The sequence below is a fragment of the Chiloscyllium plagiosum genome, unplaced genomic scaffold (assembly GCF_037043375.1).
Source record: "Chiloscyllium plagiosum isolate Xiang-an unplaced genomic scaffold, Cpla_swu_hap1 HiC_scaffold_39, whole genome shotgun sequence".
NCBI classification, from domain to species: domain Eukaryota; kingdom Metazoa; phylum Chordata; class Chondrichthyes; order Orectolobiformes; family Hemiscylliidae; genus Chiloscyllium; species Chiloscyllium plagiosum.
This window is the reverse complement of record NW_028270177.1, coordinates 40,561,660-40,580,216: the sequence shown is the minus strand read 5'-3', so window position 1 is coordinate 40,580,216 and position 18,557 is coordinate 40,561,660. Positions and strand designations below refer to the sequence as shown.

The 18,557-nt window shown below is 42.4% G+C and overlaps 1 protein-coding gene across 1 annotated transcript in view; it reads left to right on the top strand.

Annotated features, from left to right (window-relative positions):
• The window catches only part of adamts17 (ADAM metallopeptidase with thrombospondin type 1 motif, 17), a 686,029-nt gene that overhangs the window by 416,454 nt on the left and 251,018 nt on the right, over positions 1-18,557 (top strand). Inside the window, exon 14 of the mRNA XM_043677648.2 lies at positions 11,162-11,289. Coding sequence (XP_043533583.2) covers positions 11,162-11,289 — 128 coding nt within the window. The remainder of the gene's footprint in view (positions 1-11,161; positions 11,290-18,557) is intronic.

Here is an 18,557-nt window from a genome sequence, read left to right as displayed (position 1 = left end):
TGGAATAATTAATTGAACCTTGTTTCATTATGAATAATATAGAAGGACTAAATAAAGATCTCTGGGTTTGTCTTGTCATATTGCTTTGTACATAGGGATGCTACAGTCTTGAACTCTCTTAGTGGACTGCGCTGTGCCAACTCAACCACTTGTATTCCACTTGAACACTATCATTTTTATTCATTTATAGGATGTGAGAATCGCTGGCTGGGCCAGCATTTATTGCCCATCCCTAGTGCTTTTGAGAAGGTGGTGGTGAGCTGCCACCTTGAATTGCTGCATTCCATTTGGTATAGACCCACCCACAATACTATTAGGGAGTACTAGAATCTTGATCCAGCAACACTGAAGAAATGTCAATATATTTACAAGTCAGGATGGTGAGTGTCTTGAAGAGGAATGTGCAGTTGGTGATGTTCCCCTGTACCTGCAGCCCTTGTCCTTCTAGTAGGAGTAGACATGGATTTGGAAGGTTCTGTCTAAGGAGCTTTGGTGAATTCCTGCAGTGCATTCTGTAGACAGTAGATACTACTCCTAGAGTGTGTTGGTGGTGAGGAATTGAATGTGTGTGTGGATGTGGTGCCAGTAAAGCAGGCTTTGTCCTAGATTGTATAAAGCTTCTTGAGTGTTATTGGAGCTGCACCTCATCCAGGCAGGTGGGAGTACTTCATTTTACTCCCGACTTGTGGCTTTGTGGATGATGGAAAGGCTCTGGGGAATCAGGAGTGAGATATGCCTCTGACCTAGCTGGCTGAGTACAGTTCTGGGCTATGGTAACCCCAAGATGTTGACAATAGGTAATTCAGAAATGGTAATACCATTGAATGTCAAGAGGTTAGATTTTTTTCTTAAATTCCTCTTCACAGATGTTGTCAGACTTGCTGAGGTTTCCCAGCAACTTCTGTTTATGTTTCTGGTTCACAGCATCCGTAGTTCATTTGGTTTTTAGATTTCTTTTCTTGTTGAAATTGGTATTGCCTAGCATTTGTATGGCACAAATGTTACTTGCTATTTGTCAGCCCAAGCCTGGATATTGCCTTGGTTTTCCTGCATTTAGTCATGGTCTGTTTCAGTATCTGAGGAGTCGCAAATGGTGCGGGATATTGTGCAACCATGGATGAGCATTTCCACAACTGATCTTTATAATGGAGGAAAGATCATTCATGACGCAACTGAAGATGGTTGGGCCTAGGACACCAACCTGAGGAGCTCCTACAGAGATGCCTTGGAACTAAGATGACTGACCTCCAACAAGCATAGCCACATACCTTTGTACCAGGTATGACTCCAACCAGTGGAGAGCTGATTACTATTGACTCTAGTTTTGCTTGGGAACCTTGATGTCATACTTTGTGAAAATCTGTTCAGATGCCAAGAACAGTTACTCTCATTTTGCCTCCAGAATTTAGCTCTTCAATCTGTATTTGAGCTGAGGCTGTTATGAGGTCAGGTGTTGATTGGGCCTCAACGAACTCCAATTTAGCATTAGTGAGCAAAATTTTGAGTCCAACAATCCTCACTTTTTGTCACAGGAAACACTTAATTCCTCACAACAAAAGTCAGCAAATGGGGCAAGAATTAGCTCCACGTGCCTTTTTTCACAATTCACTTCCACGTTTACAGGTCAGAGATCTGTAAGATCCTTTAATTATTGAGTCTGTTTATTGTCATGGCTGAAGACAGCCCCAGACGGCAATATCACCATTATAGTCTTAGCCAGCAATTGAATAGTGTTGACAGGGCTTAACTGTGGAGGATGAGCAACACGGTGGCCCACTGGTTAGCACTGCCTCACAAGCTCCAAGTTTGCAATATACTGAGTGTTTTGATGAATGTAAACTGTAGTATTATAGCAGCTCTTAAAAGCTTCAGTTTCCATTAAAAAGTAAGTGTAGTATTGTTAGAGGAGTAGAGAATAGGAAAATTGCTTCAAGGATATGCTGAAATGCAACATCGGCATCATCTCCTGGGAGACCATCTTTCTGGATCAAACAGGTTGAGTCAGAGTCTGTGGGAAGGGAGCACATCATTTTCAGACCCAGCAATAACAAAATGAAGTAGAAGAACAAGGGTGACAAAAAGAGCAAACCATGACCTGAACTAATAAAACAAAGTCAAACATCCCACTTGACAACAAATGCCCTCCATGCCATAAAGACTGCAATTCTCGAAATTGCCTCCTCTATCATCCTCAGATTCATGACAGGACATTGGTTAGGCCACTGTTGGAATAATCCTATGTTGTGAAACTTGAAAGGGTTCAGAAAAAATTTACAAGGATGTTGCCAGGGTTGGAGGGTTTGAGCTATAGGGAGATGCTGAAAAGGCTTGGGGCTGTTTGCCCTGGAGCGTCAGAGGCTGAGGGGTGATCTTATAGAGGTTTACGAAATCATGAGAGGCATGGATAGGGTAAATAGACAAAGTCTTTTCCCTAGGGTTGGGGAGTCCAGAACTAGTGGGCATAGGTTTAGGGTGAAAGGGGAAAGATATAAAAGAGACCTAAGGGGCAACCTTTTCTCACACAGGGTGGTACATGTATGGAATGAGCTGCCAGAGGAAGTGATGGAGGCTGGTACAGTTCTAACATTTAAGAGGCATTTGGATGAGTATATGAATAGGAAGGGTTTGGAGGGATATGGGCTTGGTGCTGGCAGATGGGACTAGATTGGGTTGGGATATCTGGTCAGCATGGATGGGTTGGACTGAAGGGTCTGTTTCCATGCTGTACATCTCTATGACTCTATGAGCTCATGCTGTAGCTGTACAAAACTCTGGTGTGGCCACATTTGGAGTATTTGTGTACAATTCTGGTCACCACATTATAGGAAGAATGTGGAAGCTTTGGAAAGGGTTCAGACGAGATTTACTCGGATGTTGCTTAGTATGGAGGGAAGGTGTTACAAGGAAAGGCTGTGGGACATGAGGCTATTTTTGTTAGAGTGAAGAAGGTTGAGAGGTGACTTAATTAAGACATACAAGATAATCAGAGGGTCAACATGAGACCAATTGTTAAAGTTCACTTGAGAATGTAACTCTTAAAAAAAGGTTTTGCGATTTACATATGAAAGAACTGAAACCAACATGGTCATTCTAAAAGATGAGAGACTTAACAAACAATCCAGGTCTTTTTCAATATATAATTTCAGTTACATCACACTGTAAACCTTTGCTATAAATTCTGTTTCTTACAATCTTATTCTCCACAACCACCTGATGAAGGAGCAGTGCTCCAAAAGCTAGTGCTTCCAAATAAACCTGTTGGACTATAAGTTGGTGTTGTGTGATTTTTAGCCAAGATTGGAGGGTTTGAGCTATAGGGGGAGGCTGAAAAGGCTGGGGCTGTTTTCCCTGGAACATTGAAGGCTTGAGGGGTGAGCTTACAGAAGTTTATAAAATCATGAAGGGCATGGATAGGGTAAGTAGACAAGGTCTTTTCCCTGGCGTGAAGGAGTCCAAAACTGGAGTGTATAGATTTAAGGTGAGAGGGGAAAAATTTAAAAGAGACCTAAGGGGCAACTTTTTCACACAGAAGGTGGTGCATGTATGGACTGAGCTCCCAAAGGAAGTGGTGGAAGCTGGTACAATTGCAACACTTAAAAGGCGTCTGATGGATATATGAATAGGGAGGGTTTAGAGGGATATGGGTCAAATTCTGGCAAATGGGACTAGTTTAAATTAGGCGAGTATCACAGCAGAAATCAGAGATGAAATAACTGATGGATCACCCAGTGAGGCTTTGTGGATGCAGCTAAGAAATAATAAGGGGATGGTGATGTTATTGGGGATGTACCAAAGGTTCTCAAATAGTCAATGGGAATTAGAGGAGCAAATATGCAGGGAGACTGGGGAGACTTGCAGGAGCAATAGGGTTGTCATAGTAGGGGATTTTAATTTTCCTAACATAGACTAGAACTGCCAGAGCGTTAAGGGCTTAGTTGGGGTGGAATTTGTTAAGTACATTTAGGAAAGTTTCGTCAAGCAGTATTCTGGAACAGTACTCTGGAAGGGGCTAAAAAAACATGACCTACTCTTGGTAAAGGTGACGGAGGTGACAGTGGGGGAGCATTTTGGGACCAGTGACCATAATTTTAAAATAGTTATGAAACTGGTCCACAGATGCAAGTTCTAAATTGGGACAAGACAAATTTTGATAGAATTAGACAGGAACTTGCAGGGGCTGATTGGAGTTGTTTGTTTGCAAGCAAAGGGACCTCTGGCAAGTGGGAGGCCTTTAAAAATGAGATAGCTAGAGTTCAAACTCTATATGTTCCTGTGAGGGTGGAGGGCAAGGTTGGCAGGAATAGGGAACCCTGAATGGTAAGAAATGCTGAGGCTTTAACCAGAAAAAAGGTGTGGCTCAGGTACAGTGCGATGGGATCAATGGAATCCCTGGAGGTATACAGGGAATACAGGAGTTTACTGAAGAAGGAAATCAGGAGGGTGAAAAGAAGGCACGAGATAGCCTTGGCTGAGAAGATTAGGGTGAATCCAAAGAGGTACTTTAAGTATATTAAAGGAAAATGAATAACTTGAGAGAGAATAGGGCCCCTCAAGAACCAAAGTGGATGTGTATGTGTAGAACCGCAGGGGATGGGCGAGGTTCTCAATTAATATTTCTCCTTTGTGTTTGCCATGGAGAAAGACATGAAGACTTGGGAATTTGGGGAAGTTAATTGTGATCTCTTGGGAACAGGAGAGGAGGTGTTGGATGTATTGGAATGTATGGAAGTGGATAAATCTCCTGGTCCTGACCAGACATATTCAAGAACACTGCAAGAGGCTAGAGAAAAAGTTACAGGTGTGGGTGATATTTTTGCATCATCGTTAGCCATGGGTGAGGTCCCACAAGATTAGAGAGTAGCGAATGTTTTTCCATTATTCAAGAAGAGCTGCAAAACAAAGCCTGGGAACTATAGTTTATTATACATCAATAAACTTAACATCTGTGATGAGTAACTTACTTGAGAAGATTCTGAAGGATAAGACATACATGCATTTGGAAAGACAGGGTTTGATTAGGAGTAGTCAGCATGGCTTTGTGAGTGGGATATCATACCTCGCAAATTTGTTAGAGTTCTTTGGTAAAGTGATTAGGAAGATTGACAAGGGTAGAGCGGTAGTCTATACAGATTTCAGTAAGGCCTTTGATAAGGTTCCACATGGTAGGCTGCTCTGAAAGGTTAGATTCCAGGGTAAACAGGGAAATTGGATGCTCAGTTGGCTTGATGATAGAAGGCAGAGGGTAATAGTGGAAGATGCTTGTCAGACTGGAGACCTGTGACTAGTGGAGTGCCTCAGGGGTTGGTGCTGGGCCCATTGCTGTTTGTTATCGAGATCAATGATTTAGATGAGAATATACAAGGCATGACACTAAAATAGGCGGTATCACGGACAGTGAGGAAGGTTATCAGAAATTGCAGCAGGACCTTGATCAGCTGGGGAAGTAGGCCGAGAAATGGTAAATGGAGTTTAAAAAAGATAAGTGTGAGGTGTTGTATTTTGAAAAGTCAAATCAAGGTAGGAGTTTCATGGTGAATGGTAGGGCCTTAAGGAGTGTAGTGGAACAGAGGGACCTTGGGGTTCAGGTTCACAGTTCTCTGAAAGTGAAGTCACAGGTAGACAGGGCAGTGAGGAAGGCTTTTGGCACACCGGCTTTCATTAGTTAGGATGTTGAATATAGAAGTTGGGAAGTTATGTTGCAGTTGTGCAGGATGTTGGTGAAGCCACACTTGGAGTATTGCGTTCAGTTTTGGTCACCTTGTTAGAGGAAGGATGTCATTAAACTGGAAAGAGGGAAGAGGAAATTTACAAGGATGTTGCCAGGACTCAAGAGTCTGAGTTATAGGGAGAGATTGGACAAGCTGGGTCTTCTTTCTTTAGAGCATAGGAGACTGAGGGGGAACACCTTATAGAGGTGGATAAGATCATTAGAGGCATGGATAGGGTGAATGCGCTCAGTCTATTTCCCAGGGTTGAGGAATCAAGGACTAGAGGGCATCAGTTTAAGGTTAGAGGGGAAAGAAAAACTAGTGAGCCTGAGGGGCAATCTTTTCACACACAGTGTGCTACGCATATGGAATGCGCTGCCAGCGGAAGTGGTGGAGGTTGGTACATTAAGAACATTTAAGAGGCATTTAGACAAATACATGGATAGGAAAGGTTTAGAAGGACATGAGCCAAGTATAAGGAAATGGGGTTAGAGTGGATGGACATTTTGGTCGACATGGACCAGTTTGGGCCAAAGAGCCCTTTTCTGTGTTTTAAGAGTCATTGTTGGACATAGAGTCAGAGAGATGTACAACACATTAACAGACATATCGGTCCAACTCATCTATGCTGACCAGAAATTGAGTCATAGAGTCCTACATTATTAAATACACCATAGAAAGCATCCTATCCAGATGGATCACAGCTCAATATGGCAAATGCTCTGCCCAAAGCTGTGAGAAATTACAGAAGGTTGTGAACATAGCATAGTCCATCACAGAACCAGCCCTCCATCCATTCACTTTGTCTAAACTTCCCACTGTCTGGGGATAATAGCCAACATTATCAAAGACCCCTCCCACCCTGGTTCTACTCTCTTCTCTTCCACTGTCTTCCATTTGGCAAATGATACAAAAACTTGAAAACATGAACCAAGAGATTCAAGACAGCTTCTTCCCCGCAGTTATCAGACTTTTGAATAGACCTCTCATATATTAAATTTCAACTTTCTCTGCACCGTCTCTAGTTCTAACACTGTATTCTGCATTCTGTTCTATTACCCTGACATATTTAAATAAGCTATGATTTGCCTGGATAGCACACGAAACAAGACTTTTCATTGTATGTGGCAATAATAAATCAAATCAAATGAATTCAAATCCGATCTATTAACCGAAGGATGAGTACCTGAAGGTTTCCTGCTGGAAGAGGTGTTGGTTTCCAGGTATTGTGTACAGATCATTGCATGATAGGTTCAGAGTTGTGTTAACTATCTAGCCAAGAGGAGAGATGGCCATGCTTAGTTTATCATAGGCACTTTCCTGATCTTTCTTTTATGGAAACAACTGAATTATTAGGTTAAAGATTTGTTCAGTTTTCATTTCATTTTCTTTACCTTGCTTTTCATCTTCTCTTGGCAGTCTTCTTTTCCTTATATTACCTGGATTTCCTGGGTAGACTCCAATTTTTGTACCTCTGAATTAACTTAATTAGGTTTCTCAATTATTTTGTCTGTTGCTCATCTTGGCATTGAAACTCCATGATTATCAGTGGCCTCCAATTCTGGCAACTTTCAATCCCTGTAGTGGTTACCTTCTACTAATACAGAAATGCAAATACCTTCTTCAGAAATGTTCAAAAGGTCTGTATTTCAATAATCATACCCATCAGTTTCGAGGCCTAATGTTGTTAATCCTTGGACAGCATCAGTGTTCTAGGGATATGGGTTTGTATCCGGCCATGGCAGATCTTGGGAACTGAATTCAATTAAAATCTGGAATTTAGAGTCTATTGATGATCATTAGAAAAAAAGGAACCACCGAAAAGTGACAAGTAATGTTCATGCCACACAAAAGCCAGGCAAGGACCGTCGCCAATAAGAGACAAACTAAATGTTGCTTCTCATCCTTTAGTGACCTTACCTTCACTGAATCCCTCATTATCAGCATTGCAGGGTTACCATTGACCAGAAATTGAACTGAACTTGCGAAATAAATAGTGACTACAAGTGCAGGTTAGAGGTAGAAATCCTGCAGCAAGTAATTCACCTATTGACTCCTCAAAGCTTGTACAGCACCTACAAGGCACACGTTAGGAGTGTGATGGACTACTACCTACTTGCCTCGAACAACACCCAAAGAACTTGACACCATCCAGGAGCAGCAGATATTAACATCTGCAAAATGCACTTCAAAGGCTCACCAAGACTCCTTAGACAGCCCCTTCCAAACCCACAACCACCTCTATCTCAAAGGACAAGGAAAAATACCTTCTTCAGAAATGTTCAGAAGGTCTGTATTTCAATAATCATACCCATCAGTTTCGAGGAGAAAGTGAGGTCTGCAGATGCTGGAGATCAGAGCTGAAAATGTGTTGCTGGAAAAGCGCAGCAGGTCAGGCAGCATCCAGGGAACAGGAGAATCGACGTTTCGGGCATAAGCCCTTTCAGGAATGAGGAAAGTTTGTCCAGCAGGTTCAGATAAAAGGTAGGGAGGAGGGACTTGGGGGAGGGGCGTCAGAAATGTGATAGGTGGAAAGAGGTCAAGGTGAGGGTGATAGGTCAGACTGGGGTGGGGGTGGAGAGGTCAGGAAGAAGATTGCAGGTTAGGAAGGCGGTGCTGAATTCGATGGATTTGACTGAGACAAGGTGGGGGGAGGGGAAATGAGGAAACTGGTGAAATCCGAGTTCATCCATTGTGGTTGGAGGGTTCCTAGGCAGAAGATGAGGCGCTCTTCCTCCAACTGTTGTGTTGTTGTGGTCTGGCGATGGAGGAATCCAAAGACCTGCATATCCTTGGTGGAGTGGGAGGGGGAGTTAAAGTGTTGAGCCACAGGGTGGTTGGGTTGGTTGGTCTGGGTGTCCCAGAGATGTTCTCTGAAATGCTCCGCAAGTAGACGGCCTGTCTCCCCAATATAGAGGAGGCCACATCGGGTGCAGAGGATGCAATAGATGATGTGTGTGGAGGTGCAGGTGAATCTGTGGCGGATATGGAAGTTTCCTTTGGGGCCTTGGAGGGAGGTGAGGGGGGAGGTGTGGGCGCAAGTCTTGCACCTCCTGCGGTTGCAGGGGAAGGTGCCGGGAGTGGAGGTTGGGTTGGTGGGGGGGTGTGGATCTGACGAGGGAGTCACGGAGGGAGTGGTCTTTACGGAATGCTGATAGGGGAGGGGAGGGAAATACATCCTTGGTGGTGGGGTCTGTTTGGAGGTGGCGGAAATGACGGCGGATGATGCGCTGTACATGGAGATTGGTGGGGTGGTAGGTTTCGAGGCCTAATGTTGTTAATCCTTGGACAGCATCAGTGTTCTGGGGATCTGGGTTTATCACCACCTACAAATTCCCCTCCAAGCCACTCACTGTTCTAATTAAGAAATATAACATTGATCCTTGTGTGCTACTCAGTCAAAATCCTGAAATTCCCACCTTAATGGCATTGTGGGTCTACCTCCAGTACATGGACTGCAGCGGTTCAAGAAGGCAACGCACCATCACCTTCTGAAAGGCAGCTAGGATGGGCAATAAAGCCCAACAAAAAAAAGTAAAGCCCTGAGTGCAGATCAAATGTATTTTCTTGTCTAAATTCACTTAACCACGTCAGACACTCTCCCTGTATTCCCGGGTTTAGGCAGTTTAGTTCTGCCTTCTTGTGCCTAGTGAGTTTGCAATTTTAAGGAAGAACATGATTTCTCTTGTTTTTGTTAGAAATAGATTTCAAACAAATGTCGATTAAAAATTGTTCAATGATTGAGTCAGCAATAATCTCATTTAATGTTGGAACCTGCGTCAAAGGCTGAATGGCATACTCATATTCCTATATTCATTCCATATATATTTCCCTTTGATCTCTCATTCCATGGAGAAACATCTCCAGAGTCTCACCATCAAACTCTTTTCCATCCCTCTGTACTACATTAACTTGCCAAATTAAAATGCACAGAGAGGTTCTGCTTTTATTTGAGCTTTTGAACAGAATTAACTTCATTTGGAGAATAATAAACACTACTTAAAGTTCAAATGAGCACAGTCTCACTAGCTGCCCCATTACTGAGCACTGAAGCATGAAAAGCTCCCAGCAGGATTGCAATTTAGTGAGTGTATCCAACAGTGAACCAGTTAACACACAATCACAATTAATTCCAATGTAGGACAACCAAGGAAGCCACTTCCAAGCTGCATTGTAATGCAGAGAACCCACAATAGCAGTACTAAGGATGAGCCTTCAATTGAAGGATTATGCCGAGCTCAGTAGTGTCATTTGTAATTTTGGATTCCTACTTGGGATCTATGCTTGACTACATTCAGAAGTACAGCACTATTTCATGACTCAATGTCATTTGCTGCTTTGATGCATATTTCATTGCTTGGGTCAAACGTTTTGTAGGTTTGAATACAATCCATAGCTGTGTAAAGTCTGTGTGGGTTGTGGATTGAACATGCTGTTTGGAACTTGAAACCTGTTTCTGTGAAAGGGTCACTCGACCCAAACTCTGGCTTTTGTCGGCAGGTGCTGCCTGACCTGCTGAGCTTTTCCAGCAATTTCTGTTTTTGATCCTCATGACTGAGTAAGACGGTTGAGCCTCACAACAGTGTTTATCATATAATGTGGGATTATACTCCAGTGCAGAATTTGAAGAGTGTTGCTCTGTCAAAAGTGCTGCCTTTCAGATGTGATCGGGTTTCGATGGGTTAGGAAAGAATCAGATCCGGGTAAATTGAAATCAAAGATTTGCAAGCAAAATACCAACAATGGGCAGCCTTTAACCCAAGGTGCTATTTCAGATAGAGTCGACTTTCATTCGCATGAGGAGAAGTGGTATGCAGCCAAATTCAGAGCTCCCTGAGGGTTGGAAGACTTTGAGAGTAAAGTGCAGCAAAGAATGGGGATCAGTGAGAGAAGTCTGGTTGGTAATGCAAGTGAGAACCAGATTGAATATAAATAGTTCAATAGGGAACTGAAAAGCAAGGAAGAGAATGAGTTTGAAGTTAGAGTTTATTTTGAGGTGAAGCAGTTTAGATGATAGGAATATAATTGAACCACAGCTGGCACAGTCACACAATCCCCAATTTAAAATAAATACACTGTCATTTACATAGTCGCTCTTACACAGTAAAACATTGCACCAAGCCAATTAGATGTATTAGGATTAGGCAGAAAAGCTTGATGAAAGAGATGCATTTTGAGGGAGACTTCAAGAATAAAAGAGTGGCAGCTGGAGGCACAGGCACGACTGGCAGAGCAACCAAAACCTGACCTCTGGAGGAGAAAGCTGTCATTACGGTACAGTCAGGGCTGTTCAAGATCTTTGCATTTATAATGTTAGTTGATTCAAATTTACTTATTTTAACTCTATTGTGCCTTTGTAAATATGAAAACTATTTCCATCTAGAGTTGCATAATGTGAATAACCTAAATTGTGATCTGAATTTGCTGATCAGAAATGCCTGTTTCCTTTTCAGATGATCCCTGCACTTTGTATTGCTCCTCTTTTGGGAAAGAGTCCCCTGTCCTAGTAGCTGAGAGAGTTCTTGACGGGACTCCTTGTGGGCCATATGAGACAGACCTTTGTGTGAATGGCAAGTGTAAGGTAAGTTCCAACTATCAGTAAAGCACAACAAAGAGGAGAAATACAGTTATTATAGGAGCTTCCATAATAAAGCAAACAAACAGGCATATGTGTAATAGTCACATTGAGTCCCACAAAGTGTGTTGCCTCTTTGATGCCAGAGCTAATGATGTCAGAGAGAGTGTAGAATATTCTTGAGGGAATAAATGTACGCTAGACATTTTACGTGTCAGGTACATTTGTGATCCCAGTTGATGTTATTCCTGGAAAAGTCAGACCCCAGACTGAAATCTGGCTGGAAAGGTCATATTTTGTTTCGGTTTGAACAAGGTGGTCTCTCACTGAAATATAAGCACACACTGTTGCAGATTTGGTTTTACTAATAAACAGGAGTTTATTAAGCAAGGAAATGAAGATAAAATAAAATAAACCAGGCCATTTACTTATAACACAAACATAAAGACTTTTGAATTATGCAGTGAGATATAATTCCATTAATTCCAAACTTTCTTCTTTACTATCCCAGAAATAACCCTGTATGGTTTCAAAAACACCCCCTGCAGAGTATTCACACCAGAAAATATGGATCTTTAGCACCTCAGTGAGTTTCATTTGACCTTAAATCCCATCTGGAAATCAGGGGGGCGGGGGTAGTTGGCTCAGTGGTTAGCACAGTTGCCTCACAGTACCAGAGACCCGGGTTGGATTCCCACCTCAGGTGACTCTCTGTGTGGAGGTTGTTTATTCTCTCCGTGTCTGCGTGGGTTTCCTCCAGGTGCTTCGGTTTCCTCCCACAGTCCAAAGATGTGCAGGTTAGGGTGAATTAGCCATGCTAAATTGCCCATAATGTTCAGGGATGTGCAAATTAGGTGCATTAGTCAGGGGTAAATGTAGAGTAGTAGGGAAATGGGTCTGGGTGAATTACTCTTCGGAGGGTCGGCGTGGACTTGTTGGGCCCAAGGTCCTGTTTCCACACTGTAGGGGTTCTATATAAGAGTTCTGTTATAGCTCTTCCTGCAGCTATCATACAGTTTTCAAACTGAAAAACACAAATGATATTAAAAGTATGTAAGTCACTCAGTCTACATCACAGTACCAACAAAATAGAGAAAGGCAATATTTAAGTAGATTTTCAGGCGTAAGAGAGGAAGTCAATTTAGAATCTTGAATAGGGTCGTCACTAAAACTGCCAGCTCGAATAGAAATTGGGAGGTTTGAAGGATCAGTACATGACTTGAGGCATGATGCAGGAATGAGGCCTTTAGATTCTTGGGACAATACAAACAGTTCTGGGGGCAAAAGGCACCCATTCAAAAGGGACATATTATATTGCAATAGGACCAGGATTAATGTTCCTGGGGGAAGTTAATTTGAGTGGCTGAAGAGTGTTTAAATTGACAAATAGATAGGCACAAGTGTATAGAAAGAGAAAAAAAGGTATAAAGTGTATCAGAGAATGATTGTTAGTTAGTACTGGAGAAGGGTTACAATGTCCCATATAATCACATAAAATGTGATGAATGAAATGCACACTGATTGGCTGAATTAAGTCAGTAGAGGCACTCTTGAAGAGCAGTTCACAGAACTCATCCAAGATAACTTTCTTGAACAGCATGGTACCAAACCTACAAGGCAGCATGCAGTCTTAGATTTGGTCCTGTGTAATGTGACAGGTAAAATTAGTGATCTCGTAGTTAAGGATCCTCTCAGAAAGAGTGATCACAGTATGATCGAATTTCGGATGCAAATGGAAAGTGAAATAGTATCATCTAAAACCCAGGGTGTTATACTTAAACAAGGGAGACTATGATGGGATGAGGAAGGAGTTGGCGAAATTAGACTGGGGACACAAGTTATATGGCGGTACAGTTGAGGAACAGTGGAGGATTTTCAAAGAGATTTTTCACAGTGCTCAAGGAAAGTATATTCTAGTCGAAAACGAGGACAGCACTGGTAAGAAGAACCTGGGATAACCAGGGAAATAAAGGAAGGGATCCAGTTAAAAGTTCAGGTTTACAAAGTAGCCAAGACTAATAGGAAACAGGAAGATTGAGAAAACTTTAAAAAGCAACAACGAACCACGAAGCAAGCAATAAAGAAAGGAAAGGTAGATTATCAATGCAAACTAACATTGAATATAAAAACAGGTAGGAAATGTTTTATTAATATATAAATGGAAAAGGGTAGCTAAAGTGGATGTAGATCCCTTGCAGGATAAGAAAGGGAAATTAATGTTGGGTATTGCTGAGACAGTTAAGGGAACGCACAGCAATTCAGGCAGCATCTGAGGAGCAGTAAAATCGACGTTTCGGGCAAAAGTCCTTCATTAGTAATACAGGAATACTCTGGTTTCCAGCATCTGCAGTCATTGTTTTTACCTAGTTGATTTTAACCCTACTGCGAATCCTCTTGCAAGGATGCCTGCCTTGAAGAAGTTTTCCTCCTCTTTCTGCAAGAATCTCAGGGAGTCCTTCTCCCACTGCAACTCCCAGGTCATTTCCTCTGCCCTGAAAATTGGCCTGTATTCCTGATGAAGAGTTTTTCCTGAAACGCGATTTTACTGCTCCTCGGATGCTGCCTGAACTGCTGTGCTTTTCCAGCACTACTCTAATCTAGACTCTGGTTTCCAGCATCTGCAGTCATTGTTTTTACCTACCTGAAACAGCCAAGGACTTGAAAACTATTTTGTGTCAGTCTTCACAGTGGAAGATGTGTCTAACACGCCAAAGAATGATGTTAAGGATATGATGGGAGGTGAGGACCTTGATTCAATTGTTATCACTAAAGGAATAGTGTTGAGCAAACTGAAGTGTCTTAAGGTAGATAAGTCCCCTGGTCCTGATGGAATGTATCCCAGGATACTGAAAGAAATGGCGGAAGTTATAGTCAATGTGTTGGTGGTAATTTACCAAAATTCAACTGGACTACGGACAGGTCCCATTGGATTGGAAGACAGCAAATGTCCCACCGCTGTATAAAAAAGGCAGGTAACTATAGGCCAGTTAGCTAAACACCTGTAATCGGGAAAATTCTGGAGGTTATTATTAAAGAAGAAATAGTGAGACATCTGGATGGGAAGAGTTCCATCAGGCAGACATAGCATGGATTCAGGAAGGGAAGGTCATGTTTGTCAAACTTACTGGAGTTTGTTGAGGTATAACAAGCGCAGTGGGTAGAGGGGAACAGTTGGATGTTGTATACTTGGATTTCCAGAAGCGTTCATAAGCTGGTGCACAAAAGACTCCCCCATACGATAAGGATGAATGGAGTTGCAGGGAATGTGCTAGCATGGATAGAGGACTGGTTAACTAATAGAAAGCAGAGAGTTGAGATAAATGAGTGTTTCTCTGGTTGGAGATCAGTGGTGAGTGGGGTGCTGCGGGGATCGGTGTTGGGCCCACAGCAGTTCATGATCTATATAAATGATTTGGAAGAGGAGACAGAGTGTAACATAGGTAAAAACAATGATTGCAGATGCTGGAAACCAGATTCTGGATTAGTGATGCTGGAAGAGCACAGCAGTTCAGGCAGCATCCAAGGAGCAGCGAAATTGACGTTTTGGGCAAAAGCCCTTCATCAGGAAAGTGTAACATATCCAAGTTTGCTGATGACACTAAATTAAGTGGAAAGGCAAACTGTGTAGAGGATGTGGAGGATCTGCAGAGAGATTTAGATGGGTTGAGTCAGTGGGCAAAGGTCTGACAGACGGAGTACAATGTTGGTAAATGTGAGATTATCCACTTTGGACGTAAAAGTAGTAGGTCAGAGTATTATTTAAATGGTGAAAGACTGCAGCTGTTGTACGGAGGGACTTAGGAGCACTTATACTTGAATCGCCGAAAGTTGATTTGCAGGTGCAACAGGTAATCAGGAAGGCAAACAGAATATTGGCTTGCATTGTTAGAGGGATTGGATTTATGAGCAGGGACGTTCTGCTGCAGTTGTATAAGGTGTTGTTGAGGCCACACCTGGAGTATTGTGCGCAGTTCTGGTCTCCTTACTTGAGGAAGGATATACTAGCTTTGGAGGTGGTGCAGAGGAGGTTCACCAGGTTGATTCCGGAGATGAGGGGGTTACCCTGTGAGGAGAGGTGAGGTACAACCCCTGGGAATGTACTCGCCAGAATTTAGAAGATTGCAAGGGGATCTTATGGAAACATACAAAATTATGAAAGCGATAGATAAGATAGAGGCTGGAAAGTTGTGTCTACTGGTGATTGCGACTAGAACATGGCCTCAAGACTAAGAGGAGTAGATTTAGGACAGAGATGAGGAGGAACTGCTTTTCCCAAAGAATAGTGAATCTATGGAATTCTCTGCCCAAGGAAACAGTAGATGCTGCTTCATTAAATATATTCAAGACACAGTTGGATGGGTTTTTGCATGGTAGGGAAATGAAGCGTTGCGGGGATAATACAGGTAGGAGGAGCTGAGATGATGGATAGATCAGCCATGATCTTAATGAATGGCAGAGCAGGCTCGATGGGCCAAATGGCCTACTCCTGCTTCTATTACTATGAAACTATGAAATCGGTATGTTGCAACACAAATAGCCACATTGGGATCCAAATGCAGTTACTCGGAACATTAGCCTGGGTCTCTGGATTATTAGTCCAATGACTTTCCCACTGCTCCACCATCTCACAAAAGGGGACTCAATAATGTTCCATCAGCTTTATAGACTATACGTGGAAAGTAAGAGGTGTAGTGGGTACTGTTAAGGACAAAGCGAGCATCATATTAGTTCAGCGGTTAGCACTGCTGCCTCACAGTGCCAGAGATCCAAGGGTTTGATTCCATCCTGTGACTGTGTGTGTGTGGGGTTTGCATGTTCTTCCTGTGAGTGTCTGGGCTTCCTCCAGGTGCTCTGATTTTCTCCCACAGTCCAGGTGGATTGGCCATGCTAAATTGCCCATAGTGTTCAGGGATGTGTAGGTTAGGTGAATTAACCATCTAGAAACTGAGAGTCTGGAAACCAGTCTCTAGCAATGTTTTTGACTCTTAACTGACTTCTGAAATTGTCTAGCAAATCACTCTGTTGTATTACAATCATTAAAGTGTAGAGAAAAGATTGAAACTGGATGGATCACCAAGAATTAACTGAGACTGGGAATCCCAGCCCTGAAGTTGACCATGCAAAATCCTCTTTAATAACGCTTGAGGGCTTATGCCAAAATTGGTGGTGCTGTCTCACAGACTAGACAAGCCACAGTTTCCTGTTGTCATCCTTTTAGAATCCTACCTTATAGATTTTGTTCCAGATGCCACCAATGTTATTCCATAATATGTTTGGTCCCACCTGCAGGTGTCAGTACAGTGGTGTACAGTCAAGAGGAAATTGTCCTGGGTGTCTTCAACATTAATTCAGGATCCCATAAAGACTCATGGCATTTAGTAAAAGATGGGCAAGGAAACCTACTGATGATCATCACCGTGACTGATGAATCAGTAATCCTCCATGTCGAATGCCACTTGGAGAAGGACCGAGAGAGATGAGGGCAGAGAATGTACTCTGGGTGTGATTTCAAAGTCTATCACCAGAAGTGCCTGGGTAGTACCACTACTGACCAAGCTGGTTGTCCGATAAGACACAGCCCTTAGATTGGCTTTGTGACAGATGGTGAAGGAACCAAGGGGGGACAAACATGCATGACCTGTACTCACCAAACTGCCTGCTGCAGATTCATCTGTCTATGACAGTACCAATAGCAGTGACAATCACAGTGATTGTGGAGATGACATCCTGTCTTCATATTGAGGTAGACTTCTATTTTGTTGTGTGTCACCATGTTAAATGAGTTAGGTTTCACACATAACCAGCAATTCAAAACTTGAGTATTTATCTAGCACTTTAGGCTATCATCAGCAGCAGCAGAACCATGCTTCAAAACAATCTGCAACCTTATGTCACTCATTCTACAATTACCATCAACCTGGGAAATCATCCCTGGTTCAGTGAAGAGTGCAGGAGAACACGGCTGGTGCAGCACCAGGCATCCCTAAAAATGAGGTGTCAACCTGGTAAAGCTAGAATGCGGAACAACGTGAACATCAAACATGCAATAGGCAGGTCCACAACCAACAGATCAGATCTAAGCTCTGCAATCCTGTTGTGAATGGTGGTGAACAATTCAACAATTCAGGAGGAGGATACAACAAATATCACATGTCTCCATTCTTAATTATGGAAAAGTCCAGCATATCATTGCAAAAGATAAGGTTGAAGTGTTTTGAGGAAATGGATTCCAAAGACTGTCAACTCTCTGAGTGGAAAAAAGTGGTTACTCATCTCTGTCTTAAATGGGTGACCCCTTATTTTTCAACAATTATCTCTAGTTCTACATTCTCTCACAAGAGAAAATATCCTTTCGCTATCCACTTGGTCAAATCCCCTCAGGATCTCATATATTTCAATTAAGTCATTGTTGATTCATCTCAACACAAGGGAATACAGACCATACCTGTCTAGCCTTCCCTCATGATGCAGTTGGCTCATTCCAGTTATTAATCTTGTAAATCTTCTCTTAACTGCTTCCGATGCATTAAAATCCTTCCATAAGTACAGTGACTAGTATGAGACACAGTTTTCCAGATGCAGTGTCACCAGTGCCCTGTTTATCTGAAGATAACCTTCCTACTCCTGCATTCAATTCCCCCTCACAATAAAACATAACATTCAATCAGATTTCCTCATAATTTGCTGTACCTACCTACTAACCTTCTGTGATTTATACATTAGGACACCCAGAACTTTGCATGTCAGAGCTCTGCAACCTCTCGCGATGTAGAAAGCGAAAGGACATATTTGAGAGTGTGGTTTAGCAAAGAACCTGGGATCTTGGGGTTCCATTACCAAAGCAATGACTACGAAAGTGGGGAAGTTACAGTAAACCTTTATAACACTGTGGCTAAACCCCACCTGATGAAAACAATAAGGGAAGAAAATAAGGGTTCTTGATAAGGTGCAGCAGAGATTTATAGCTCCTGGAATAGGGGATTTTAGTTACACGGTTAGGGTGGAGAAGTTGGAGTTATTTCCTTGAAGCAAAGGAGATTGAGAGAAAATTAGATAAAGATGGTACAAGATTATGACACATTTAGACAAAGTAGACAGACAATCCTAAACCATTCTTATTAGCTCATATAGGAAGGACTTGGAGCACACAGATTTAAGTGGCAAGAGATGCAGGGTGAATTTGAGAAGAACCTTTTTACAAAGTGAGTTGTTACAAGCTGGAGCTTGCCTCCCACAAGGTTGGTAGATTTCAAAATGAAATTGAAGTGTCACTT